Below are 27,951 nucleotides of genomic sequence, written 5' to 3'. Positions count from 1 at the left end.
TTGCAGGTCACCGTGGCAATCAAGCACCTTCGAAATTCCTGTATAAAGCAAGATTTGTCAAAAAAACACTTAAGTATTGAGTAGATTGAGGCTTTGAAATGTAAAGCTCAAGTTCCAGACCTCCACTTGACCTTTAACCAGACCTGTATCTAACCCCTAACATGATAGCATTAAGCTGAGACAGTTTACATTGTGATACAACAATACAATACAATTGCTACAGTATGGAAATGATGCATTTCCACATACAATTCAGTAGAAGTTAATCTTTCCAAGCCCTCTGAAACCTCTCAACTTCACTTTGCGCTTCTCTAAGATGTTTCTCCATCCCGTCCTTCTTCTCTTGTTCCATCTCTGGCTGGATGACTGTGCCATTGGCATCGGAAGTCATGCTGTCTACTTCCCCACACTGGTGTTGTGTTTGGGGTTGTGTTTCTGTGCAATGCCGTAGGGTACATGGGCAGCGATGGTGCCCATCTCAGCCGCTCCCTCCACATGAAACATCTGATCATCAAAATAGATGTGAGGCCTGATCTTCTCCAGCATGGGGCCCTTTGGTGCTCCAGCGAGGAACAAGGCCTCATCAATCTCCAAGCCCCAGGCCCTGAGTGTCTTCAGCGCCCGGATCCCAGAGCTGGCTGCGCTACGAGCTGTGACCAAGTATGTTCGGATGGGACAGTCCAGGCGCTGGCCTTTAGCGTAAAACTTTTTCTGGAGCTTCCCCAGTGCCTCCAGGAAGCCCTTCAGGGGACCCTGCCGGAGAGCAGAACAGAGATTATGATAAAGTAGATCCTCTGCGATTGTGTGTTCACCTGTGTTTCAATGTCTTGTTTTGTGTATTGTACGGCTTGCATCATTGAATTAGCACCATTTTATTTGACTTTAGGGATTTTGAAGCCTGCACAGCTCAAGGCTAATTTCATAAATTGGTGGCTGTCTGACAGAACAATGCACCAACTCTGAATCAGTCTGAATCTCAATGCCTAATAAATAAAATGGATTTTATAATGGCTAAAAAATAATCGATTTTAGAGTTGCATGGAAATGGCAATGTAAGGCTACAAAGGAGATTAGGGTTTAAAGCCCACCTACATTTTGTTGCCAAAAAGCCAAACCGATTCTGGGATAGAGTGAAATGCAATCTGTACTGATTCCGTCTATGATTACTTAGCATAAAGTGATATAACATATTTATGATGTCAGCACATTAGCTACGGTACAAGCAAAAATGTTCAAACAGACTTCCAATGAAAACTACATACATGATCCAGTAGCGTATCCTCGTTGTCCCTCTCATGTTCGAAGAACTTGTCCAGCCCGTGGGCCTTAAAGATGCGCTCAGATTCATCAGAGAAGAGGACGGCATCACCATCAAATGCCACCCTCAGCTGAGACTCAGACACCTCTGTCTGCTTCTCTGGCATGAACATGGTGGCTGCTGCGATGCCTGAACACAAACACAGACAGACACACCAATAAGAATAGGTTCGACAATACATACGTTGAAGAAGTTAAAGGAAAGTGGTGGTTGTACAGAGTTCCCTTCACTTCACTTTGACTTTACTTCTTCACTTCACTTCCCTTTACTGTACATCACTGTACTTCACTTTGCTTCACCATAAATTAAACCAATAGATACTTTAATACCTACAGACAACCGTGTACTGGCTAAGAATCAGGTGAACAGAAACATTTGTTACTTACTTCACTTTACTTTAGATTCAACCTATAGATACCTTGAATCCTGCAGATAAATACATGTTGAGTGGGTCAGAATCAAGTGAACAGAAACGTATATTGCTATGGTAAAACAGCTTTTACATATCACTTCATTTCACTTTACTTTAAATCAAACCTGTAGATACTTTCACGCCTGCCCATAAACCCATGTTTGGATTTAAACATTACTTACCTTCAGTCATCACTGCACTTTCTTTTACTTCACTTTACTTCTCATTACTTCACATATACCTTACTTCACTTCACTTCACTTTTACTTTACTTCTTCACTTCACTTCCCTTTACTTTTAAACACACCAAGGGATAATTTGATACCTGCAGGCAATCACGTGCTTGTTAGATCAGAATCTAGTGAACAGGAACATTACTTGCTAAGGGACAATAAAACCAGCTTTCACTTCACTTCATCTCTTAAGTTCCTGCTAGAAATAGAACAAATTGGGAATGTTTTCATTGATGTTGTTCCAGCTGTAGTGCTATTAAAAAAAAACAGATAATGACATTCAGCTTACAGGAAGTATTAATAAATGGCTTCACAGCTAATTAAGACCTTTCAAGTAAAATGTCAAGGACACTTCCTTTGCTGTACTTTGCTTGTGTGTGTGTGTGTGTGTGTGTGGGTGGGAGGGGCGGTGTTGGTGGGTGTGTTCCTCCCACAGAGTCACTGCATTAGTGACATTAACTCACATGAAGAATGTCCCTGAAGTCACCTTGAGAGGTAGGTGATCAATCAGCACCCCAGTCAATGTTCCCTCAGCCCTCTACACACACACACAAACTGTCACACGGCGGATGCAATATGTTGTTTTCTGGTTCTGATTGCTGGAAAATCAAGATTTTCGAAAAAAAAACTAAAACATTCTGTCTCAACTAAGCTAACAGAAATCTTGTGTTTGCAATTACTTTGAAACTGCCAAAACTTCTGGGTTGGCTTTGCAGGATTTTCGGCTCTCTTTGGTTCCAGCACCGTCTGTTTAATTGGTCTGCTCTATTTCGGTGTGTGCTCCTCCTTTTTGACAGCAATAATAATGCAGCATGAAATGTTCCGCACCGAACAAATTTAAACCTTCAGAAGCAGCTGTCACCTCACGTCCCACAAATTTCACATCAATATATTCTGTTTCCAGCTCCTTGTCAGCGGCGGGTATTAACATCTTGTATTTCTTTGGCAGAGAGCGGCCCATGTTTTCAATATTGATATATATTCAGAGCCACAGCCGGAGCAAATGGGATGTTAGTGTCTGCTGGTATTCACTTTAGTGTATGTCTTGATATGCCATGACTCGCAAGAATCCATCAAGAAAATACAAAGAGAGGAAATATAATCAATATTAGGTCATCTACAATGGGTAAGGTAGCTAACCCAGCTGGTTCTCAAATGATAGATTTACTGGACGTGTCAAAGACATGACTGCCTGATATATTTACGTATTTGTATGTCCTGAATATAAATACAATGTACTGACTGAATGCAGCAGATCTGACAGTAAAGAACTTTTTTTATGCCCAAGTTGGCTTTTTAGAGCATTTTGTAGTTTAATTTCCTACAAGTTTGATAAATGCGGGCCCTGGACAATATCATGCATACTGTAAGATCAATAACCACCTTTTCTACATAAATGTCATATCCTGAATGTGGTAAAAAAAAAAAAAAGTTAAGACTAAAAACTGGAATAGTGAGGATCTAAAGGTGTATGTGCGTGCTCACCTTCAGACAGCGCCTCCCTGACCTTGTCAGCGTCAGCAGACAGGTAGAGATTGGTGTGCCAGGCCTTCAGGTAGCCAATAGGACTGCTTCCCCCCGTCATACAAAACCTCTCAATGAACAAGTCTGGAGACAAGAGGAACAAACAGCAACAAGGTTTTTAGTTTCAGTCCATCACCCTGTGTCAGATGTCAACATACTGTACAGTAGCAGCATTACAGATCCATTACAATATTGTTACATGTATTTACTTATATATTTACAGACCATGAGATAAAGAAACAAAACAGAAAATAACAAAAATCCTTATTTCTGCAGTGAATTCGTCATGAAGTTCACAATAAGCATTTTCAGGAGTCATAGGAGGTGAAGTGGGGGGGGGGGGTGAAGGGGTAAGGACAGGGTGAGAGGATAAACTTACAAGCACTTAAAAGGTGGAGAGGGTCAAGGGAGGGGGTTAAGAAGAAGGGGGGAGAGGGGACTGTAGGAGGGGCAGGGCTGGTGGGAAAGTGTCTGTTTGCATTTTGGCTCCGGGAGGCTCCTAATTTGCTGCTGTGGGCTGATCCAAAGAGCAGCAGAGAGACGGCATGTGGGGAACGAGAAGAGACTGATATTAGGTAATTAGATCCATGATTACAGAGCTGTTCAGGTAAAATGAGCTGATATATATGAGGGAACAGAGAGAGCAGACGGTGTTAGAAAGGGCACAGGAGTAAAGTAATATACTAATGTTGGGTTGATGGAATGAGTTTGAGAGGAGTTGAAGGTTATAATAGAATGAGAAGAGGTGGGCGACACCCAAGATAGATGGAGATGTAGTAAAAGTGAAAGTCAGTGTGGGTGGGAGATTGATGTGCTGATTTTGAAAAGAGAGACGGCAAGGTTATGGCATTTATTTAAAGCTCCACAAGGCAAGAAATTTACATTAAAGGGGCACTCCAGCTATTTAGTATTGCACTTACATAAAGATGAGGAGACAGGTTTATTAAAAACGGTCAAAATCGATGCAGCAGAAGGTGAGATACCCTGGCTTTTAGTCCTTAGTGTGAGTCACACACCACAACAGCTGGATCCTACATTTCCCATGATGCAACCGATAGGATATTTTCAATAACAGTTATTTCCCTCCCTCCCTGGCTGCCCTAGTTTGTAACGCGTTTCCCATTATAAATTCAAAGTGTCCAGGCCCAAGCAAAGGTAACCCCAATGACATCATGGTGACATCACCAGACTTGACAAAGAGCCGCAGAAGACATTATGCAGCTGTTTTTTACAGGCTGAGCAGTACTAATCCAGGCTGCTAAACTTATCTTTCTATCTCTCTGTGATCACTCAAGCTCTACTTCCTCTGTGTTCGTTTTGTCAGACAACTTCACTATCATGAATGTGTGTGATGTGGTCGACGTGTCTGTGCAGCAGCGGGGAAATGACTGTTTTTCTTTGTGAAGCACAGCTTTGTAGTTTTACAACTGAAAGAGGGTGAAGACAAAGAGATTTAGCTATTTTTGTTTTGGCATGTGGGCCGAGGTCTTTATGAAAGTACACTGGAAATGCTAATGTGGACAACAACAAAGGGTGTCCTGTTTCTCCAAATAAACACCGCCTGCCCAAATGAAATTCTGAAAGTCAGGCAGGAAACTGGCGGGAAATTGTCTCTGTGAAACAGTGTGTGATAAATCAAATCTTGAGTCATCATCTGAGACATTTTCATCTATTCAAATATCTGGTTTGCCTTTTCTTTCTGTTTTACTTCTGTGATTTTGGACACCAGGTAGGTTTTTTTTTTTTTTTTTGCTATTTTTGTCTTCATCAGGAAGGTAACATGTAGCTTTTCCCCTGCAGCCATTTACCATTTAGGTTGTAGGTTGTAGCATGAGCCGCCATAAACAGAGAGTCTGAGGACTAGATGCGCTGAACAGTGAATGTTTATTGCAAATACACACCAAAACAACAGTGATCTTTGGGCTAGTGAATCCACTCAGAATGGACCAGTGTCCCTTTGCAACCCCTGGTCGTACATTCCTGGGGTCTATGAGTTGTGAGCAGTTCAACCCAGGAGAGATTTTCTCCTCAAACCGTCTCAGATTGTTTAATCTAAAAAAAGAGTGTCAGAGGCCTGAAGAGGTGAAAACTATTCAATATTTTATGAGAAAGAAAGAAAGCCGAGAAAATTCAGAAAAACAATCTTGTGAATAACCACTAAGAAAATAACTAAAATAAGACAGAGCTCCATCCAGAAAAATGTGAATTCAACAGCATTAAACTCTAGTACCCTGATGGTTGTGATGTCAAACTCTTACTGTTATTTGGATTTGCCAAAGTACAAAATTGTGTAGCACAGTTTTAAAACAGTAAGACTTACAGAAACAAAGACAAACAAATACAATATGACTCATAAACGGAGACAGAGACTAAAAGAAACAGAGAGACAGTGTCCTTTAGACCTTGTTCAAAGAACCAACTGTCCTCTACAGATTTCCTAAATGGTTTATTTAGCTTTGTAGTCGGGCCCTGGTGAGTTTGACCCCCGCACTACTCTGTACCTCACCATACCAAACCTCCCAAGCGTGGGAGTCACTCGCGGGAAAAAAAATGTCCTCACCATTGATGTCTTTTTTTCCCGCCCTTGTAATAATGTTTTCATATCATCTATCTTTGCATGATTTATTTGCTTGTTCAGAGGATCTAAAACATGGTAATAGGGAAGGAGGAAATCAGAAGGACCGCAGAGACACTGCGGTCACGTCAACGAATGGACAGCTTCATTGTGCAGTTTAACACACTCTCTCCACTCTCATAGCAGCTGGGTGTGTGTCCGTGTGGAACATTATGCATATTGCATGTATATAGGAGGTCATGTAGCGGCTCCAGCTTTGATTTCCATAGGGAGCGATAATGTCATCACATGAAAAATCTCAGTTTTCTGCACACAGAGCACATTACAGCACCTGCCAGTCATCTTGGCCCAGGGTCCTATGATGTATACATGCAAAGCAGACGCATGAAATTGCTGGCGGGCACCTTGTCATTCACAGCCATTCATTAGCCCACCTGAATGCAAGCTGTTAAAAATAGCTGATGAGACATAAATGAGTGTTTAAATGGTGCCCAGGTTCAGTTCCACTTGTGAAAAGCTGAGGAGCAAGTAAATGTTTCTTTCTTAATCATCTTTAACGACTTTGTCACCCAGGGGAGACCCATTGCTGGCCCGCGCTGCAGGGATGATGTTCAACAAAGCCTCATCTGTGTGACATCAGAGGAGCCATGTTTTCCTCCAGCTCTGTAGGAAAGGTCAGAGGTCAGGGGACTCTCTGAATGCGCTGGGCTCCTCATGCAGAGAGCCACCAGAGAGATCTAACATGGAGGCATCTTTGTTGCTTTGGAGGCTCCGCTCAGACCTGTTTTTGTTTCGGGTTTCTCGGATTATTCTTACATCCCGAGGGAGGTGGTCTTGGCCCGAAGCTCTGAGGATATGAAAACATTTGAAGGAAGCCGAACAGGAAGCGGCCTGTGAGGAAGATGTCACCTCAGGGTCTGAGATTTCCCTGGGAAGGACCCTGTCAGTCAGCTGTTCATACACTCTGTTGTTTGTCTCTCAGCTGAGCCTGCGTCAGCTCCAGTATCCTGACCGACTTGGATTACCCCCCCCCCCAACAACCCATTCCATATAGATTACAGACATCCTCCAGTATCTGATTATTTATATGTAAAGCCCGTTTTTTTTCTCTATTCTACAGTTATATGCAGTTTAAGTTACTGGGGGGGTTGCATGTTCAGTTGGGCTACATGGAGAGTGAGATAATGATTTTGTCAAACTGAACTGTAAGTGTCTGTCTGGGGGCTTGAAATCTGATATCTGACTAACCTATCAATGACCGGAGGTATTTAAAGCCACTTGTCTGTCTGCCACATTGTGTCTTTCGATGGTGCCACTGAGGGTCACCAAAGTGGTATATTTTCAAATTCTACTTCATGATTCGATCTCTGTAAGACTTACTGTGATGGTTGATGGTGTTGATGAGCCGGATCCCTACATGTGCGTGGTTGTACGTCACCAAAACAATGTCAAACAGCTCTTCACTCTGTGGGTACAGCTCGCGCAGACGAGCGTTCACCGTCTCCAGAGCCTGTCGGGGTACAGCAGCAGTCAGCTACGAAGCTCAGGACAGCAACAAAAAGTCAAAGACAAAGACTGTAGTGTATCTGTTGTGAGTAAGTGTTAAGTGTACGTGGCTGCGTGGCTTTAACCTTGACGAAGGGGAAAGCAGGCCCCGGGGCGAAGGGTTCGTTCTCGTGTTCGATTTGGTATCTGAGATACTCCTCCACTCCCTCCTGCTCAAACACCTTCTGCTCGCGCTCAGTCCGGAACAAGACCCGGGAGGAAACAGCGACGGTCACTGCGTTCTCCGGCTTCGGCTGCGGGGGGAAAAAAGAGACAAGAGAGAAAATGTTGTGATGGGGAGGAACAGAAGAGAAGGGGAAGAGGGGGCGAGCAGTAATGACCCATTGACATGATGACTGGAAAACACAGGGGCAGGAGGGGGGAAAGGTGACAGAGGAATGGATGAGCCTATTTTTACCTGTGGCGTCAAACTAAACCCTGATAATAATACTTTGAATGTTTTCGGTTTACAAGTGCATGCGGATAGGTGTGTTGTTACAGGAGACCTCGGGGGCAGCGTCATTAAAACTGTGTTTGGACGCAGTTAAAGGAATTATTAGAGCTCCTCACATCGCAACACATGCTGTGCTACATGCAAAAACATGTGACACGTTTCACTTATTGTCATGCCTCTTATCTGTTGTAATGCCATTACAACATCTTCATTATCGTGGAGCTGCTACAAACTGTATGAATGGAGGTCTGTGATTAACAGAATGGTGTCATCCCTAATCATGGGATAAGAAGACTACACAGGTGCTGCAGGCCACATGACCACCGAATGCTTCATTCACAGCGGCAGCAAGACAGCAATGCACTCCAGCTGCAGCTACAACTCCCTGAACACAGCTCACACACACCTTTGTTCCTTTTTTTTTGACTCTTAGGGACTGTACAAAAATTATTAGGGTGAGGAGAGGGGCTGAACTTTATGTTTGAAGTTTTAAAAAGCAAGACCCTCCCCTTAAGGAAAAAACTGTAAAACCCTCCAACCAATATCTTCAAGTATGGGGAAAGAAAAAAATTGACAAACTTGTTCTGCCCTAATGATCCCCATAACTATTTATACTCTGAGTTGCTAATTCCTTAGGTACATCTAGCTAGTTAACTCCCCAACACCCTGTTTTCTACAACACATCCTATCTTTCCGAAGCTCATAATGTTCAGCGCTTGTTGAGACTGTGTCAGAAAGCTGTTGATTTTGCCATTTTAAAGGCTGTAGCTGTGATGTTAAATTATATTGCAATATTTTGCCTGCATACATTTATGTCCTCCATGAACTCAAATGAACAGTACTAGATGGCACAGTGGCCTCATGCTACGCTCATGTTGCCTAATGTGTGTTTACGCTCTGGTGCTAGTGTGTGGAGGGGGAGGGCGTCACAGGCATTCCTATGGGGGCAGCCAGCATTAGTGCCCACAGAGGGCAGCTGAACTCGGATGATGCCTGCTGGGTGGTGGGACGAGCGGGGTGAGGGGGGCTAATTTAAGCCAACTCATTTAAAGTACAATCATGTGCCCGGGAAAGTATGTGTGTGTGCATGTGTGTGAGGGTGGTACCAGTGCACACAACTTTGCCTTAATGTGTGAGCACATAATGATAATAAAAAATGCATGTTTCTGAGTCAGTGTGTGTCTACATCCATCCTGTGTGTGTCCTTGCAGTGGGACGGGAATCTGTGTATTCAGACACATGCGTGGCTGTGTCCATGCCCCGATGGTTGTGTGCTGGTAAATAGGCCACAGGACGACAGGGGCACTGAGCCACTGTCCCTCTATTTAGCCCTTATTCCATCACAACACCACTGCCTGCTGACATGTCACCTACTTACCTGTAAACACACATGCGCGCACACACATCACCTTGTCAGGATTAATCCTGACCCACATCGAAGTCAGATAAAAAGTTCAATTTGATCCAACATGATCCAATTTGAACAATTTTTCTGCAAAGTTCTCTATTTCTGTGTCCACTGAGCTGGACTGTAATTCATGTGTTTACACGTATAAAGACATGCATGCTGTACATACAATATGAGCAATGTTGTCATGCATTTATAAGGAACACGTAGTTTCTCAGGTGGAAAATGTTCACATTAGTCAATCAGTTTGAGGAAAATGGAGGAAAATATGGGACTAAGTGCTTGACACACAAAGACGCACATCATCTTCCTCCAGGCTTTGTCTTCATATGGCAACGTAAACAAACACAGGCGCATGTAAAGGTAGTGTTTGCACCGCACACTGGTGAGCTTTATTTTGTCACCAGACAGAGAGGGAGCTTCTCCCCTGGGTGCATGTTACGGTTGCTGTTTGCCAGAACAAAATTAAATGAACACACTTCAAAAGTGCAAGCGCGGGGTGAAGGTAAAAATAATACTGGGGCAGACGCTGTCAGTCGCTGTGATTTGAGCAGTCCTTTGGCACTCTGCGACGCAGATTTGAACGACAAGGTAACCTAATGAGTGCGGAGGTCACATGACTCCATGACACATAGACCACCATTATAAAAGAGACATCTGTAAAACTGTTCGACAGGACCCCTAGAACTGCAAATACGATCAATTATGATTCTTCCTATTATGTTTTTTTGATCCTTGGAGGTTTTATATTTGTAAAACTTTTCTCAAGCCGAGTAAAGCTATTCAAAAATCTGTGGCGTCATCACAATGTAAAGTCTATGGGCCGAGCAGGAACTCTCCCAGCGGGAGAAACACTACTGTGCATATTCAGTGGGCTTATTGGACTGAGCAGGCGGGGTCCAGTATCCAGATCTTATAATGCATCCATGGTTCTGACAGTCTGTTGTCTCCATTAAACGAGAGACAGCTAACACTAGCGAGACTACTCATCTTTTATAAAATGCATTAATTAGTAAACACTTAATGAGTGTGTAGGAGCTGCCAGTGACTCAGCAGAAGATGAACGTCTAGTGGGACTCAGTGATAAGAATAGCAAACTATGGGTCCCCCCCCAAATGTTCACTGTTATAAAGGAACAGACGTCTTAAAATGTTCCTCCTTATATTTACTTACATAGGGGTACATTTTTCAGCCCTCTGTGGCTATGTACTGATTAGAACACAGCATGTTGGTTCGTTTGCTCAGTGCAGCACAATATGAATCAACATGACAGCAAGGTCGGGCTGTTGGTTAGTAGAGCGGGCGTGTCCGCGATCATGCAGGCACATCGACAGCCGCCACAGAGGAGGTTAAAAGAAGGTGAAAGGGCAGTGGTGAGGGTCATTCAGTAGCCATGGACACAACCTTTGACCTCACACGATGATGGGACATACTTACGAAGAACACGCCTCCCTCCACCTTCCGGGCTCGTCTCCCTGTCACCTTAGCAGAATGACAGTTTGTTTTTATTCATCGGGAATTCAGAGAACATGCATTTACAAGTGAGCTTCATTGACAATACTTCAAATCCAAAAATCCACCCAAAAATACTGTATTTGAAATCTTTTAATTTCGCATAAAGACTATCATTGACCCGTTAAGATGGATAATTTTTTTTTCGCAATGCCTGAAACTGAAATCAGGTTTTCACACATGAAGACAGATAGCTGCGCAGAGGACACGTCTGGCACAGTGTGCTGTGTTTGCAGTGGAAAACACGGGTCTCTTCATGAATGCCTTTTTTATGAATGCTGCTCAGAGACGGCCTTTCAGATGTACAAGACCTTTGGTGCAGATTATCCATTAGAGTCAGTTTACTCTATGAATAACATGTCACACAGTCTGGGAGTGATCCCAGAGCAGGAGTCCCGTTCTTTGCTGCGATTCGATACTGGTAGTGTTAACAGCCTGCCCTCTCTCAGTGGGCCGCCTACCCACTGGGAATGCATCGATCACAAGGCTCCTCTGCACAGGAACCCACAGTGACCGAAATCACCTCCTACTCGATTGATTTGTGTGATGACAAAAGCAAGTCAGTATAATTGAACCAGCTGGGAATCCAAATCTAAACATCCATGTGTGTTTATTTTATGTTGCTCAGGAAAGAAAGGGGAAGTTGTTGTTGAACCTCCCCCCCCTTCCTCTCTCCCCCACCCTTTATATTAATCCTGTCAGAGCTCTGCCAGATCAGCAGGACTGGTGTCTGTGCATAACCCAGATCCATGAGTCACCTGTTATTTACATATCTGAGGCTGTGAGACATCCCTTCCATCCATCCGGGCATGAAAAGAGGAGAAGGGGAAGGAATTTCCAGACAACAGAGAGAGAACAGAGGGGAAGCAGTGGGGGAAAAAATAAAGAGGTGAGAGTGTGAGCAGAAAGTGACAGGGTGGGGGTGAGCAGCAGTGGGGGGGGCTGATATTTATAGATAAGTAAAAGGCCAGTGATGATGCAGCCTGTTCAGGTCTTGGCAGATATGGTAACAGAGGATAGTGACTGCCAGTAACAGCAATGCTAATGTACTGGTTTGTCTGAAATGAGGCCAATATATTATATGGCCTTATATCAAAGATCACACATGAGCCAGGGAGTGAGAGAGGCCTCTGATGTGACTGGCTGTTTGTTTGGTTACATATTTAGTGTATGCAGTATTTGATCAGTGCTGCTTTATGTGTCTTATAGGGGGAAAAAAGAACCTGAATAAAGTCATTTTGATTGGATTCTTTGGCTATTTGTCAATATAATTACTCATTATTAATGTGTTGCTTCAGACATACTTTCATCCTCATATTACTGAAGGAGGCTTTCAAAATGTTCAAAAATATTGGCACTCTATAAGCCTTCAAGTCACCTGCAGTTTATATCAGCTGTAGGTAGCTAGCTAATTAAGCTAACGGTGATCCATTTAGAAGACGTGGAACAAAGAAACAGCATTATTTGTATTTATTGTTTATTATTTGTATTTTCGGTGTAGTTATTCCATGTAAGTATAATAAAGAAGATCAGACTACTTTATTCTAACATAACCCTGTTTAACCCTGCTTCACTGGTTAGCTTACAAGGACAACGGACAATCAAGGCAAAGCTTCCATTCATGCGTCATTGTTTGGCTTTTCAAACACTGTGTTTCACTTTTAGAAGACAGACCGATTAGTTTGGCAAATGTTGCGCTATCTCAAATAATGAGTTTGACTGGGGTTGCTCTTCCTCATATCCAGCCACTAAACTCTGATAGCATGCAGGCGCATATTTCACCGTGGTTTTATTCTGCTCAGTTATAACCAGCATGTTACCATCTATTCATTTGAATAAAAGCCCTGTAATCTGTGTGGTCCATTACCTCTTCACATGCAGTATACACTAATGCTGTTATGTGTCTAACCCCCCCCCCACCCCGTACAGAGTTTCAGATGAAGGCAGAGCTGTCCATTAGGCCAGTGCTGTATCTTTATTACAGTAATGTAAAGCAGTAATATTTAGTTGATAGTTAAGCAGTAATGGATGTAAGTCTGAAAATACACCACTGTGGCCGCACTAATCCTCAAACAGCAGAGATTACTCAGCTTTTTGCTACTTTGCCTCCAGTTTACTGTCCTCACCAGTAGTTTGCTCACTTTTTGTTGTTTTTCTATTCTTTTTATCATTCTCTCTCTTTTCTCCTTTGTTTCTTATAACACTTTCCCACTCAAATGTTCAAATGTGTTTGTTTGTTGTATATATTTGCAATAATTCGGTTTCAGAGCCACTCAAAGCACCCTGTCCCCCGATTCCCTGCAAATACTGTTGTGTCCTGTTCACTATGTCGAAGTCCCGCGGTGCTAAAAACAGCACTAAACCCTGCCACTCAGTGTGACTAGTTCTCTTTCACTTGTCAGCTCGGGTTCATGTTAACCTTTTGCAAACTGGACCTCCTCAGAAGCAGGGTTGCTCTGGAGGCAGAACTATGGATCCACTGTTTGAAACCTGTTTGAAACTATGGAAGGTTCACAATGTAGATCAAAGTGAGCAAAATTAGCCTCTAATTCACTTTCGTTGAAGAAAATGTGGCGTGTCAGTTAAAACATCCAGTTGTGGCACTTTCAGAGTCACATGATCCAGTTCTATACAACACACTTGCTCGTCGTTTCAACCTGCTACGACTTTAGTTTCATGCTCTTTTGGGTGAAATAAGATTTAACCGAGCCTTTAGACCACAGTCCGGTGAAACAAATAACTGGCATGGTCCTCTGCTCGTTTATCTCACTTTCACACCTGGTTTTTAGATGTTTAGCTTTGAGCTGCACGTGGGCGACATAAACATCTGACTCAAAAGACTAAGGTGGGGGGGAAGCAGCAGCAGGGCACATGAGAAGAGAGGAGGACAGAGGGGTCTTGGGACTCCGGTAAACGTCCTAACTAGAGACACCCTGATGATCTGGCAATTCTAGCCTCTAAAAATCCAGATTGCTAACACACAACAGACACACTGACAGGTAGACACAGGAGTACTGATATTTGCGAATGGTCAGTGAGACTTACTGGTTTTGGCTTGGTGCCGAGGCCCACGTGGTCTTGATCAAACGCTTCTTTCTCTTCCCATGATCCTCTGCTGTCCCCGTTGGACGACGGGGAAACTTTGAGCTCCTTGACCTGTCCGCTCATCACCTGCACAGGGTCCAGGCTCATCTTCACCATAGAGAATCCCCCCTCTCTGTGCTCCCAAAGGTGCCCTCCCCCCCTGCAAACCTTCCCTCACTTCTCTATCTTTGATAAAGACACAATTCTCTTCTTCCGTAAAATCAAACGAACCAAATGTCCCGCTGCAGTCCACAGCATTTATCGAGGTACTCCTATCACGTCCATTGATAATAGGCTTACTACAGCAGTTTGCTGGGCTTGCACCTGCCCTGTGAACGCAGACGAAGTGTGAAGAGCAAAAGTGTTCACTCTTCTGTCCCCTGTCCTGTATCCTTTATTGCTCACTACATCCAGTTCCAGAGGACATGAAAGACGCCCTCACTCATTCACAACCATCCTCCTACACACAGCTTCCCTGTTACGCATTCACACACACACACACACACACACACACACACACATACAGTCTATCCCTTGTAATTGTGTTGCAGGCTGTGCAGCAGTCCATCTGCTGCTCTCTCTGTGTGTGTCTCTCTCTCCCCACTCTGTGACCCCCTCTCTCTCTCTCTCCCTCCCTCTCTCTCTGTCCCATTCAATCACTCGCTCTGCTCCCTGGCTTCGCTCAGTCCTCCTGCTGACCAATCACAGCCCTGCTTCCTTATTCAGCATGGCTCCGCCCCCCCCCCCCCCCCCGCCCCTACCCGCCCGCTGCCCCTTGTTGACGGTGCAATTTGCCCAAGAGGCTCATGGGACGTTCAGGCACTCACTAAGTACACAGCAGAAAATAGCCATCGTGATGAGCCCTTTAATCTAGAGGCAAACCATAACTGTTTTGTTGAATAAGTGAGATGGGATGAGATGAGTTTGCTTGCTGGCAAATCAGGTGGCAAAATGGATACAAATGTTTGTTTCATTTAACCATTTAAACATTTAAACAGTGAATCATTTATTTAACCCTTTACATGATTTTTAATTGATTTGTTTTTGCAGTGTAACTCCCTAAACTTCGTCTCACTGTGCTTTAATCTGAATGTGGTGGGTTTAAGTAGACTATACACATTTTCATATGAGGTTTTTTAGTCATCTGCAATGGTTGAAATGTAACAAAAAGGGAAAGAAATAGCAAAACAAGAGTCTGTTGGGAAAGGTAGCAGGCTGAGGGGATGAGAGTGAGTAATGGAGGGGTTGGTCAGGGAACGGGGAGTTGAATTAGCCTAAAGGTGGCAGATAATGGATGTAACCTTCATTTAAAACCAAGGTTGCACACCGATTTCAACACAGGGCCATTAGTGTCCTTCCTCGTGCATGTTGAATACAGCACAGTGCCAGGGCTGGCAACTGCCAAATGTCATGTTTAACACAAAGGTGGTTTGACTGATTCATTTATCTTTTAATCACCAGGAAATGCATGCTTTTGTCCCTTCATGTCTCGTATTATCTACAGTACAGCGCCGCGGCCAGAACCTTGACACTTAACTGTATCCGGGTATTGGCTTGACTTCATTGCCTACCAGTGCAGTTAAGGATTCATTTCTAAATCATACTCGTCATCGTCGCAGCACATTTTGGACTGAAATCAGCAAAACACACCAGTTTCTTGCTTGGTTTGATTAGTCTGTGCATCATTTATCATTCACTCTTTTATTTATTGTATTAGTTGGAGAAGATTCTTATTAATAGTAGAAGCAGTTGAAATAATATAGTTTATATAATTATTAGTATTTTTGTGGCATTACTTTTGAATGTTTTGTTTGATTCATTTCTTTCTTTCTGTACCACAATTTCAAGGAGTGCTCCAGCTCCATTTAGTACTGTACTTCCACAAAGTTGGGGGGCTTGCATGAGACATTTGGGCAAATGAACAGTCGGAATTGCAGCAGCAGATGCCAAGACAGCTCCAAAAACAATGGATCCTACATTTCCCATAATTCAACACCTTCTTTTAAATTCTGTGCCCTGATTTGTGACGCAGGTTTTCTGTTATTAGATTCTAGTCTCAGCCCAAGTCAAGACTTTAGAAAGCTCCTCCAGAACCACAGAATACATTACGCAACAGGTGTTCGCAGGTTGAGTAGTACTCCTCAAGACTAGCGCTCAGTGGAGTGCCCCTTTAATGTCTGACCATGTGATCTGAGCATTGCACACAGGTCACATCACTAGATATATCTGGGCCAGCAGCAATGACCCCGAATGATGAACTTTTGTGATATCCAGTAATTGTTGATACCAACAAGACTCACAGTGAGTGGTGAGTTGAGTAGGACTAGGGTAACAGTATCTATAGTATCAGTAGCACTGGTGTTTGTGGAGGTAGAGGTGGTAATAGTAGCACTAGTAGTAGTGGGAGGTGGAGTTTTCTTCTGTCCTCTCGTCATTCATTACTCTCCACTCGTCCACACAGGGTTTGCATGTTTATCCACTGGACATTCATAGTGTGGGGGACAGTTGCCTAGCAGCCACATACGTCTGTCTGGTCATGGGCCAGTGTGATGGTGACTCAGTGTGGGTAAATGCGTTGTTTTGTAGTTGAATGCCAATGTCGGTCAACCTCTTTTCACCTAATAATTCATGTTTGTGTGTCTTTCCTTTGCTCTTTCTCTGGTTGCTTCTGCACGGACACAAGAATGCTGTGAGGGAACTAAACCACTGACCTTTGCATGGTCTTGTCAGTGACACAACGGTAGGACATCAGAGTTGAGTGGGTCTGAGCTTACACCGCCATCCTGTGGCCGCTCCGCAAACTGCGCCTCTTCAGCATGACCTCTATTGCTGCAGTGTGATTCACTGGGTCTCTGCTGCTCGGCCTCTGTGGGCGCATTTGTGATGTTCGTTTTTTTTTCCTCTTCAGGCTCAGAATAGATTCCGATTGATCCGTGATGGGCGGCGGGAGGAGGGGCAATGGAAAACAAGGTTATAGCCTACACGGGTTAAACAGAGGAATGATGTGAAACCAGAAAGCAAAGACCCAAAACTGTGATAACCTCTGAAAAGTAAAATCTGGAGGAGTTATCGTTGTATAAGCTTTATTCTATCTAACCAAATCATGCTTTTATTAAATGGCAGTGTTGTGTGAGCATTTAGTGTTTCGCTGGTCTCCTATTGACTAATCGTTTGTCACCGGGAAAAAGCACATTAAAACAAATGAGAGCTTAATAAAAGTGGTATTGTCCTTTAACAAAGCATTTGGAAAACAGGAAGTTTGTTTGATTTTTCAGCACAAAACATCTCTGCCAGTGTTTCCATCTCTCATGGGGAGTACATGTCCATATTGATTCATAAAGTCAAAGCTCAATCTTCATGAGTCATTTCATTGTGTTCAATTATATCTCCATTTCCGTTCAGCTGAGTAAATGAGTCCGCAGATCCCAGAGGCGAAATTCATTTTCGCGGTCATCTGTGAATTGACTGTGAATTACAACTCTGTGTGTGTGTGTGTGTGTGTGTGTGTGTGTGTGTGTGTGTGCTTTTGTTTGAATATATGTAGTAATATAGGTGTTGGAGTGTGTTTTGTGTGTGTTTATGTCACCCTTCCTTGTGGACTCAGCATGGTTACCATGAGAACAGCATGAATGGTGACATCATTGCAGCAGTGTGACGTCATTGCTAGACGGTGACTCATACTCTTGGCTCAGTGTTGTGTGTTTGTGTGTGTGTGTGAGAGAGAGAGAGTGTTTAAATGTGTGAAGATGCTATGGGAGGAAACACACGAGCCAAGGCAAGACGACGACAACAGTCGCTCTCGACATCCATGTGTTTTATTCTATGTAACAAAAATAATTACATTGTCTTTGTTCTAGGAGGCTAACAATATTGAAAACCAAAAGAAAACAAAAGCAAAAATCATCAGACAGGACAAGTAGACATTTACATGAACATCATAGAGAAATGTTGAAGAACAGAATTATATTGCACAACCGAGCACAAATGATCCCGTCAAAAAAAAAAAAGAGAGAATATCCACGTTGATATTCATGTCACACAGCACAGTGCGTCTGTCCAGAGCTGTCTCTGAGGACTGACAGCTGATGAACTGCATCACATGTGATCAATACAGCATCCCCTCCTGTTTAACTCCACCTGATACAAACACAGCAATCATATCTCAGTTTCCTCACGTGACACAATCCCATCTTTGGCACATAAAATCTACGGAGTAAAATGTTGAATTTTGCCAAAGCAGTTTTGAATTGGACACTGCATGAATAACATCTGATGAGAAGAAGAGTGAATAAGAGCAACAAAACAAAAAAAATATTTGTGTCCGCAGTCTTGGGGAGGAAAGGGAAGGCGTCTGTCTCGCTCTGAACCGGTGGTAATTAGGATGGACACAATCTAATGAGCAGAGGAGTGCGGAGATCAACACATTGTGAAGCCACTTTGTGAGCCAATCTGTTCTAATCAAACTGTTTTACTACATCCAGCTCAACGTACAATAGGATGATTAACCAAGCCTGTGACAATAATAAAGTGAGTCAACAAGAGGCAACAAAACACATGGGGCTGGGTGACTATTTGTGCACTGCAAACAATTTGCAAGACCTTCATTCTGGTAGTCAACCTCAATCTTACGTCTTTGTTTTTCTTAAAATGCGCACAAAAATCTGCCAGTGGAGTGAGATAATCTAAAATTACAATTACATTGCTATGTGTCACAGTTTAATGATTATATACAGCATCTTTCAAATTGATCTTATGCTGGCTGACAATCCAAATAAAGTATGTTTTGATTCTATTACTGGGAGTCGCCAAAGTAAGACATTTTAACATCCTACATACTGTATAGGGGCATTAAAGCCGCATTCATTGCGGAAAAAGCCAAAAATAAACACATCATCACCTTATAAAGTTGAGGTTTTAGCACAGAATTGTCTATTTAAAGAGCTGCTGAATGCTCCACTACGTTGACTAGCGAGCTGCTAACTTTGTTTGCTGTTTGTAGCTGAGCAGGTTTATCAAAGCTTTCTCACTGACAGTTTGCCTGCAGTGAAATGAGAGCGGTGATGTGGGCTGCGAAACCAAAACAACAAGCTAAAAGACGCTAAAAAGCTCTACTGAGCTGAGAGGCGCTGCAGAGTTGGGTGATAATCATAAATTGTTACAATAAAAATGTTATGAGTGCAGCTTTTTAAATACTGTGATTCATTCATAAGTGGCCAAGATGTCAAACACATCGAGGGCTTTTGTTTGTTTTTCTACTTCCACACACTGTTCTCTGCTCAGTTTCACCTTCACATAAGAGACCTCCGTTCCATAAAAGCTCATTTCATTTCTGAAAAGGTTCAGCCTCAATTTGTCTCACTGGTCTCTATTTCTGATGTCGCAATGTCATGAAATCCATGGAACAAGCTAAAGAAAAATATCCAATTTACTTTGAATAAAGGTGAAATGATCTCACTCCACATTCAGATTTCTGCACTCATAATCAGGTTGTTTACATCATATAACACTGTCAGTTTTGATCTTGAGACATGTTCATTACATAGAAACAATGTGTTGTGTTGACATTATACCTCCATCCACTGGGTGACACTGTGACACAGGACAGTTTCTTTTTTAAATCGCTGGCATCCCTCTCCTCACACCTCAGACCGCTCCTGCCAACAACCTCCATCTCAGAAAGACCCCCCCCCCCTGCTGGCTACTGACCCGTCAACTCTGCCATTTGGTGAAACCTAACGTCTATATGCGTGAGTATTACTTGTAGAACTGCAACATTAGGCTACAGCAAACGAAACGACACGTCCCATATCGGAGACAGTACATACTGTATACCAGCGGACCACAAAAGCAAGTGTAGGTGTGGGTAATAATACTCAGTGCTTCGGTGAGACGGTTTACACTCCAAATTCTTTACAAAGTTAAATTAGACTGAGGCATCTCTTGTTACACAAATGATACAAATACAAAACACATGGGAACACTCGCAAAAGTGTCCCGACGTACAGCACACACTGAGCTTCCACAAGCACTCACAGTTATTACTCACTCTATCACTCTCTCTCTCACACACACACACACACACACACACACACACACACACACACACACAGTAGCTGTGTCATCATATGAAATTAGGTCTACGCTAGTGGTACATTTACATTTACATATTATATTTGTTTATATTCATAAATACGATTACAGTCGTATCATAATGTACATGTAGCTGTATCATTACATTATCGCACAAAGGAGGCTCCTTCTTTCAGCTTCAGGGAGGCTTCATCGGCTGGCTGGGAAGGAGGAGACAATCTAACTTGCTGACAGGAGAGAAGTCAAATGTTTTTACTGCTGGGAGCGGAGATGGCAGCCAATCGGAGTGAGCGTTTTCGAGCAATCCACGATGAAAATGACGCAATGGTCTGACCCAATGAGTCAGAATTCCTGATGCAAGACTCATGAAATACAGTAAAAAGTATTTTTAGAGTAGTGGGGTAACTGACCTGGGAGTCTCTAGCAACTTCTTGAATTGTGTTAATGCTAACGGAGGTGCTAAATACTCAAGCGCAAAGGAAATATGCTTCACTGCCTCCTTTCCGAATTCCTTTTTTCCTAGAGTACACGGGAAAGGAGATAGCGCCATCGTTAGGGCTTTAAAAATTGAAAGTACATGATTATTTAACCAGTTGTACTGTAACTTTAGCCATAGACGGCTGGCTCTGTCCAAAGGTTAAGAAATCTGGCTACCAGCACCTCTAAGTCACTAATTAACACGCTAAATCTCATTTGATCAAACCAGCTAGCTGTTGTCCCAGCAACCATAGATGTAGACGTTGAACAAAGGACAATATTTCAAGTGTTTAGAAAACTCCTGTGGCCAACCATTTGTCCCCCGTGATTTTTAAAGCTGATCCACTGGAATACGTAGATGTTGTGATTATACGCTACAAACTGGGAATTACTTTGAATTTAAAGTACAGGTAGCACTTTTAGCACTTTCCAGCAGGTGAGCACATGTACAAACACACAGCTCTCAAGCTTCCTCCTCAACCTTTTGCTCTTTTTTTTAAATTGATTTTTAGATCTGAGTTCAGCAAAGTTCCTCTCGCTCCACCTATTATCAAAGCGCTTCCTCTCTGACATTTAGGGAGGAAGAAGACAAAAGGGGGGGGGGGGGGGGGGGGGGGGTTAGGGCAGGACAGTGGGAGAGGAAGAGGAGAGACGCCTATTTCAGCTTTTTCATGTGAAACAACAGTGAATCATGGAGGCAGGTTTGGCCTTTTCCGAGAAATACTGTTTCTGTCGTACGGCCTGTAATTACTGTCCTGATTATCCCCACTCCACACTGGCCTAGTGGCTCTTTCTGTTGCTCAAATTGCTCGTCTTGGAGAAGCAAGATCATGCTTCATATTATTCTGTATGTTTTCCAGAGTTGGTCCAGTTTTGAACTCAAACTCGTGGTTTTACTTTACAGTGAAGAAGTCAACGCTGATTACATTATGTGGAGGACAAAGCTTTATTCTAACCTCATTACATGCCCTTTTCAATAAAACACGTGGTCATTTTGATAGGATATTGATTTTGGGTTGCATGTGTGGAGAAAGCTTTAGGGGCAGCCAAGAGTCACTGAGCAGCACATCAGTATGCTCCGCCATGCTGCTGGAGGCGGCCGTCTGAGACATTCATCACCTGCCTTGCCACACACTCAGCGTGTGAAGCGCGAGCTGTAATCTATCGGAACTGCTTTCCTTGAGTGCCATGTAACTGCTTGCGCGTTTGGCCGCTGAGGTGCTAATGAATGCAACTGCCCACAAACACACCCAGTTTGATCTGGGTTCATGTAGTGTGTTTGTGATCGTAAAATGTCAACAGACACATTTCACATTCATACATACACCAGAACACAAAGTCACACACAGCTTGTGGTATTTACACAATTCTCCCTCTATCAGCATCACATTTGCTTCTCTCTTGTACCTCTAGACGGACCGTGTGGACCAAACAACAGGCCCTTTGTTGGTTTAATGCCATTCCTTTTTCTTCAAACTATCCTATGGTGCATGGCGTCCAAACATTGGGTGTGCACTATGGGTGCCAGAGTTTACACTAGAGTAAGACATTAAAGGAGAAGTTTGACATTTGCTTTCTTGACAAGAAGTTAGATGAAGAAGATCTATATCACTCTCATGTGTATGGTGAATATGAAGCTGATTAACCTAGCTTAGCATAAAGACTGGCAACAGGGGGAAACAGCAAGCCTGGCTCTGTCCAAAGGAGAAAAAAAAATCAGAAGTGTAAAAACAACAAGTTGCAGTCATACCAGGAGTAATGTGCCAGGCTGTTTCTTGGCCGGGGGGCAGTGACTTCCTCAAGTCTTGTCATCACCTTGAGTTTGCCAGGCAGCCACAAAACTCCACAAAACCCTCTGCAAACCCCCAACTTGTCGCTTTTTACACTGCAGTCTTTGTACGGGTTAAGCAACAACAATTAGTGAGTTTTAGAGATGCTAATAGGCAGATTTCTTTACCCCTGAACAGAGCCAGGCTAGCTGTTTCCCCGTTTCCAGTCTTTATGCTAAGCTAAGCTAAGCTTACCAACAGACATGAGAGTGGTATCAATCTTCTCTTCTAACTCCCAGAAAGAAAACCTCCAAATCGTCAAACTATTCCTGAAGTGGTACCATGAGATGGTGCAGACATGCTTACATCAATTGGAAGCAACCTGCTTTGCAATTGCAGACCTTTCCACTGAGGTCACCCTGCAGTCTTGTAATCTCACCTGCCGGGCACAGAGGCTGACAGTGTCACAGTGTGAGCGACACCTCTACCTCTGCCTTTGTAAATCCCTGCAATATTTCTTAAGGGGGCTGGAGGAATTTTTCGCTTTTCACACAGATCATCAAATTGGATTTACAAAGACACGCAGCTAGACTGAAAGAGAAGTGCTGCAGAAGTGCACTGCACAGCGGGGCGGTCTGGAGGAAAAGAATGGCATCAATCAGAGCTCCACTGTGTTCCAAACATGGCTCGTTCCCAGTCATCACTGCCTCAAAAAGAAGGAGAAAAGCTGCCCTACCTCCTCCTTCCCATCCCCAAACTAAATCCCTCCCCTTGTTCCCCCAGCCCTCCTGTCCTCTCATCCTCCTTCTTTCTCTCGTTTCAGTTCAACTCTTCCCCCGTCCCTAACCCTCCCCTCCCCCTGCCTCTCCGCCCATCCCTCTCTCTACTTCTGCATGTCACACTGCAGCAGTAGGACGATGGAGGGGTCAGACTTGGCCGCCTCTTTAAACTCTTCCAGGGAGATCTCATCGTTGTGGTCCTTGTCCATCTTGGAGAAGATCTTGTCCACGCGCTGCTGTGGGGTCAGCCCGTCCTCGTTCATGCGCATCATGATCACAGTGCCCACCATCTTGTAGATGGCCTGCAGAGGGGGGGGAAAGGAAAAAAAGTTTGTATATATGTTTAAATAACAGAATAATTCATAATACTGAATAAAACCTTCTCAGGCATTCACTCCCTCGTCACGAACATGTACCTCGATGATCTCCAGCATCTCCATGCGCGTGATCTTCCCATCCCCGTCCAGGTCATACATGTTGAAAGCCCAGTTGAGTTTCTGCTCGAAGCTGCCCCTGGAGGTGATGGACAGGGCGCAGATGAACTCCCTGAAGTCGATGGTCCCGTCGCCGTTCTTGTCAAATGTCCGAAACGCATGCTGGGCGAACTTGGAGGCGTCACCATATGGGAAAAACTGGAGAGTGACAAAATGAGAAAAACAAGATGACGTAAATGATTGTGCCTCACTTCACGTGAAAGACCCTATTGAGGTGCATCATGGACAATGTAGGATCCAGTGTTTTCAGAGTTTGATGAGGGACTAAACGTCAGGATATCTCCACCTCTGCTGCATTGATTTTGACTTTTTTTTATTGAGGGGCAATACTAAATCTCTAGAGTACCCCTATAAAATAATCATGACCTGTATATTGCGTTTTGACCTTGTATTAACCACTCAGTGTCAACTGCATGTTTGAAAGTAAAGAGTGGAGCTTTTCATTTTCTGCATTTCCTCACAATTTGAACATCATTTTAGCTCTAATTTTAAGTATTCATTTTGTGAAATTGTGTCTCATTTTTGAACCTGAATTATTTGGGGAACCAAAATGTCCAAAAATGTTAACGATGTAGTTTTACTGATGTATTTTATGGTCTATATGTGATACTCTCTGTGATATGGGAGCAGGAGTATGACGGTGGTGGCCAAGAGGACGTTAGCTTACCAGCTTAGCAGCTCACTGTGTGCACATATGTAACTACATGACCATAACACCATGAGTGCGATTTGTGATCACTGTGCTGACTAATCTGTGTTTGGTTAAGTGTCATTGAGCAGTTACAGTAGTCCATGTATATAGAAGAACAATGTGTGTGTATAGACATAAATTTTAAAGGCATCAATACGTTTTGAAAAGAACATTTTTTGACATTTGACTTATTTGGGGTTTTTTAGGGTCACATGTCCTGTAAAGCTCACAGAAGTGTTATATCTATTTTTAGCTCGATCTGTGGAATATAAATAACTTGCTCCTGAGACCCGAGGTATGTAGGAGTGTTTGACAAAACACCCATGCGTTTAAGGATTAGTATTTCATTTTAGGATTAATAACAAGACTGTCTTATGTTTCTCTGTTGGCTTAACAGGGTTTTGACAGACAGCAGGGGTCCCAACAAACACAGGGAATGTTTGCTGTTGGTTGAAAGAAGCATTTTAGAGATGATGTGCAGCAATTGAAGACTTCTTGTTTTACAAAATGAAACTGTTCTCCTAATGCAGGTGGAACCTCCTTTCCATCCATCCATCTGTTTTCTGACGCTTATCTGGGGCCAGTTTACTGCCTGATATCATAACACAACTTTGATAATTTCAACAGTTAGTTTCTCGTTCACACCGACAGATTAATACCTGAAGTACAAGCCACAGTGGTTTTCTATGCACTTCAGAACTCAATGGGAGTGAATGAGAGGATAACTGCGAAACTGGTCAAAAATAACTTGAACCCCTGTGCATCCATGAAAAATCAGTCAGCCTCTCTCTGGCGCTGTGCCACCTCAAAGGCTCCAGAATGTTCTGAGGGAGTTTCAGGCAGCAACAGAGTCGCTGGCAGCATTAGAAGCTCCGCCTCCTCTCCATGCCCCGAACATAGGACAGTTAGTCACTCACGGCAACGTTGGCTTTCTTTTTCTTCAACCCGACAATGTTCTGGGCATCTTTTTTCATTTTCTATAACAACAGTAGCAGCCATCTAAAATGAACCATGAGCACAATTTTCACTGTAGGCACTGCAGGAAATAGCTATGAAAAACATTGTGTTAGCCATTTGTAAAGACCCCAGCCCTATGTATACCCGCAAAATCAACTGCCCTGATTTCACTTCCTTTGATTCACGTCACTTTTCATGCCTCTCTCCCGCCCTCACCTTAACATAGAGCTGCTGGAACTCCTCCAGGTTGAGGATGCCAGAGGGACAGTCTTTGAGGAAGCCTTTGTACCACTGCTTGAGCTCTGCCTCGTTGAATTCGGTGTTCTTGGTCAGGTCATCCAGGACCTCCGGAGCCAGCTTGCTGTTGTGTTTCCCCATGATGCTTCACCTCTCTGGGGGAGAAAGACAGAGAGAGAGAGAGAGAGAGAGAGAGAGAGAGAGGGTGAACACACAGGTGAGGAGGTGCTAGACAAACAACAGCAACAGCAGTAATGCCCCTGTGTTGTTGCAACAGCACAGGTCTCTGAGGACAGGTGCAAACAAGGAATTACCTGCACAGAGACGCACACAGAGGACAGCTGCATCGTCTTTATGTGTCAAAATATACAGTATAAAACATTAACACACGTATATATGCACCACAACACATATTCTCATTATTCATTATTTATTTACTATTTGGAATATCTTAGGTCAAAGGTAGATAAGGGTAGCGTAGTGTAGTCCAAGCTTTCCACTTTAGATATATCAATGAAACACTTTCCTGGGTGAGATCTTCATTGAGATTAGGAAACCAGAAGACATTAATTAGACATTAACAGATACTCTGTCAAATATATCTGAGTGGTTGACTTCTCTGCATGGGAGGACAACTCATCCTTTGAGCCACTTGTTGCAGGAACAAGTGAAAATATCTAAATAAAAGTAAAGAGCAGTGGCTATTGAAGAAAATCCCTTTAAACAAGTAAATCTTCAAACTGATTTGTTGAAATGGGTACATTACAGACAAACTGTCTATGCTACAGAAGATCTTTTCCATTTCCATAATCACCTCATAGCAGCGCTGCTATTTTGGCCATAAAATGGCCCATTACCCTGGCTCCTCACATGGCCGAGGACCACTGCAGTGCCTTCATGACGCCATCCCTGACTCATCGCCCTGTCTGACAGCTTTCGCACTTTGACCCCAGGACGCAGCAGAGACAAGCGGCCACAAATCCTCCTCTAAATTGCTGAGAGAGAGCGTGGGGAACAGTTTAGAGGCTGCGCTTTATGGCGAGTGAGTCATGTAGAAAGAAGCACCTAAACCTGCAAACTGCTCAAATATTTTTGGACTTTGTATTCCCGTGACAAGTGGGGGGGGGGGGGGGGGGGGGCACTGTACAGAGAGGGCTTAGAGGAAGAGCAACAAAGGATATATCAATAGGAGACAGGCCACTCCAGCACCAGGTTGTTTTGAAAAGGTTACCTGCGATCTCATCAAGTTAAAGCACGAAAATGAACATTTCTCTCTTCTTAGAGAATCCTCTTACAGCTGAAGGATTGCTGTTCAGGAAGAAAACAAAAAGGCAACGTGCCTGTAAAGTGAATGGGTCAGCTGGGTGTTCATCTGTTCACCACAGTCCTGTACAATTCAGACACCTTTCACTTTTATCAGTTATTGTCAGAAAATAGCCTCCCCTCTTAAGCGCGTTTATAATGGAACGCAGCATGTGTCACCAGCAGAAGAGTCTGTATTTAAATTGTGCTTTGACACAAATGGATCCCTTCAGAGGGTTAGGGTTAGGACAAAAGAATGTTTGTGTAAGTGCACAGACGCACAGGTCCACGAGGTTAACTGCCGCAAGGTGGATGCAGACAGATGTTGGGGGCGGCAGTGTGGAGACGGATTGCATAGGGGGTTCATGTTGTGGCAGCAACACCTGTAGCGCCATTTTCCCCTGAGAGGCCATCATTAAATTAGAAGTATTCAATTACAAAATCTGCGCTCTCTCTCTTAAATGATAACTCTCTGCCTCAAGCAGCAGACATTCTGAATGGAAGTTTAACTATCCCTAAATCATTGGCAATGTCCACTCCATAAATCCCTGACTGCATCAACAAAGACACACACACACACACACACACATACTACAAGCCGTGAGTTTGTTTTGCCTCTTCCCTCACACACACACACACACACACACTCTCCACAGAGCTGCGACATTGTTTCTTGCTTCTGACTGAGGCGGATGAGATTTCATCCCTCTGTTAGGGAAGCAAATGTAGCAGATAATGGAGTTTCCTGTGGAGGGCAGCGAGAGGCGCGACTAGCCAGGCGAGCAAACACATTGGAAACTTATCCCATCTGAAAGAATCAAAATAAACACCACTCACGCCGGCAAAAACAGGCAACATGTAGGTTCATTCTAATCGTTCCCAGGTCGGATGCCGTCTTTCAGTCAGGGGCTCCGCTCTCTGCCGGCTCATCTTACTGAGGCAGACTATCTATTGTGGGAGACTATTCAGGTGCTGGAGGTTATATGGAGGTAACCCTGGGTGTTTCTTTTTCTTGGATTAGGCCGCCATTCAGAGCAAATAAATCAAATCTCGAATGAGATGCAGTCAGAATACAGATGAACTGGCGTCA

The 27,951-nt window shown here is 43.5% G+C and overlaps 2 protein-coding genes across 5 annotated transcripts; both read right to left on the bottom strand.

Annotated features, from left to right (window-relative positions):
- Positions 1-396: 396 nt before the first annotated feature.
- Positions 397-14,182, bottom strand: nt5c1aa (5'-nucleotidase, cytosolic IAa). Of its 3 annotated transcripts, none has more exons than XM_070921971.1 (7): positions 14,023-14,182; positions 10,907-10,944; positions 7,694-7,861; positions 7,443-7,572; positions 3,449-3,571; positions 1,263-1,447; positions 397-753 (listed from the first exon to the last, which is right to left on the bottom strand). In XM_070921971.1, the coding sequence occupies exons 1-7, from the start codon at positions 14,180-14,182 to the stop codon at positions 397-399; spliced, it is 1,161 nt and encodes a 386-aa protein (XP_070778072.1). The 3 variants fall into 3 exon arrangements, with proteins under 3 accessions (XP_070778072.1, XP_070778071.1, XP_070778073.1); XM_070921970.1 differs by having other exon boundaries at positions 10,907-10,951; positions 14,027-14,182; XM_070921972.1 differs by lacking the exon at positions 10,907-10,944 and having other exon boundaries at positions 14,027-14,173.
- A 9,102-nt stretch (positions 14,183-23,284) lies between these two features.
- LOC139298715 (hippocalcin-like protein 4) lies at positions 23,285-25,700 on the bottom strand. 2 transcript variants are annotated; one of them, XM_070921443.1, is made up of 3 exons: positions 25,539-25,700; positions 23,597-23,812; positions 23,285-23,482 (listed from the first exon to the last, which is right to left on the bottom strand). In XM_070921443.1, the coding sequence occupies exons 1-3, from the start codon at positions 25,698-25,700 to the stop codon at positions 23,285-23,287; spliced, it is 576 nt and encodes a 191-aa protein (XP_070777544.1). The 2 variants fall into 2 exon arrangements, with proteins under 2 accessions (XP_070777544.1, XP_070777545.1); XM_070921444.1 differs by lacking the exon at positions 23,597-23,812.
- Positions 25,701-27,951: the final 2,251 nt, after the last annotated feature.

This window comes from Enoplosus armatus, chromosome 16 (assembly GCF_043641665.1).
Source record: "Enoplosus armatus isolate fEnoArm2 chromosome 16, fEnoArm2.hap1, whole genome shotgun sequence".
In the NCBI taxonomy this organism is placed as follows: domain Eukaryota; kingdom Metazoa; phylum Chordata; class Actinopteri; order Centrarchiformes; family Enoplosidae; genus Enoplosus; species Enoplosus armatus.
This window is presented reverse-complemented; position numbering and strand designations above follow the sequence as displayed.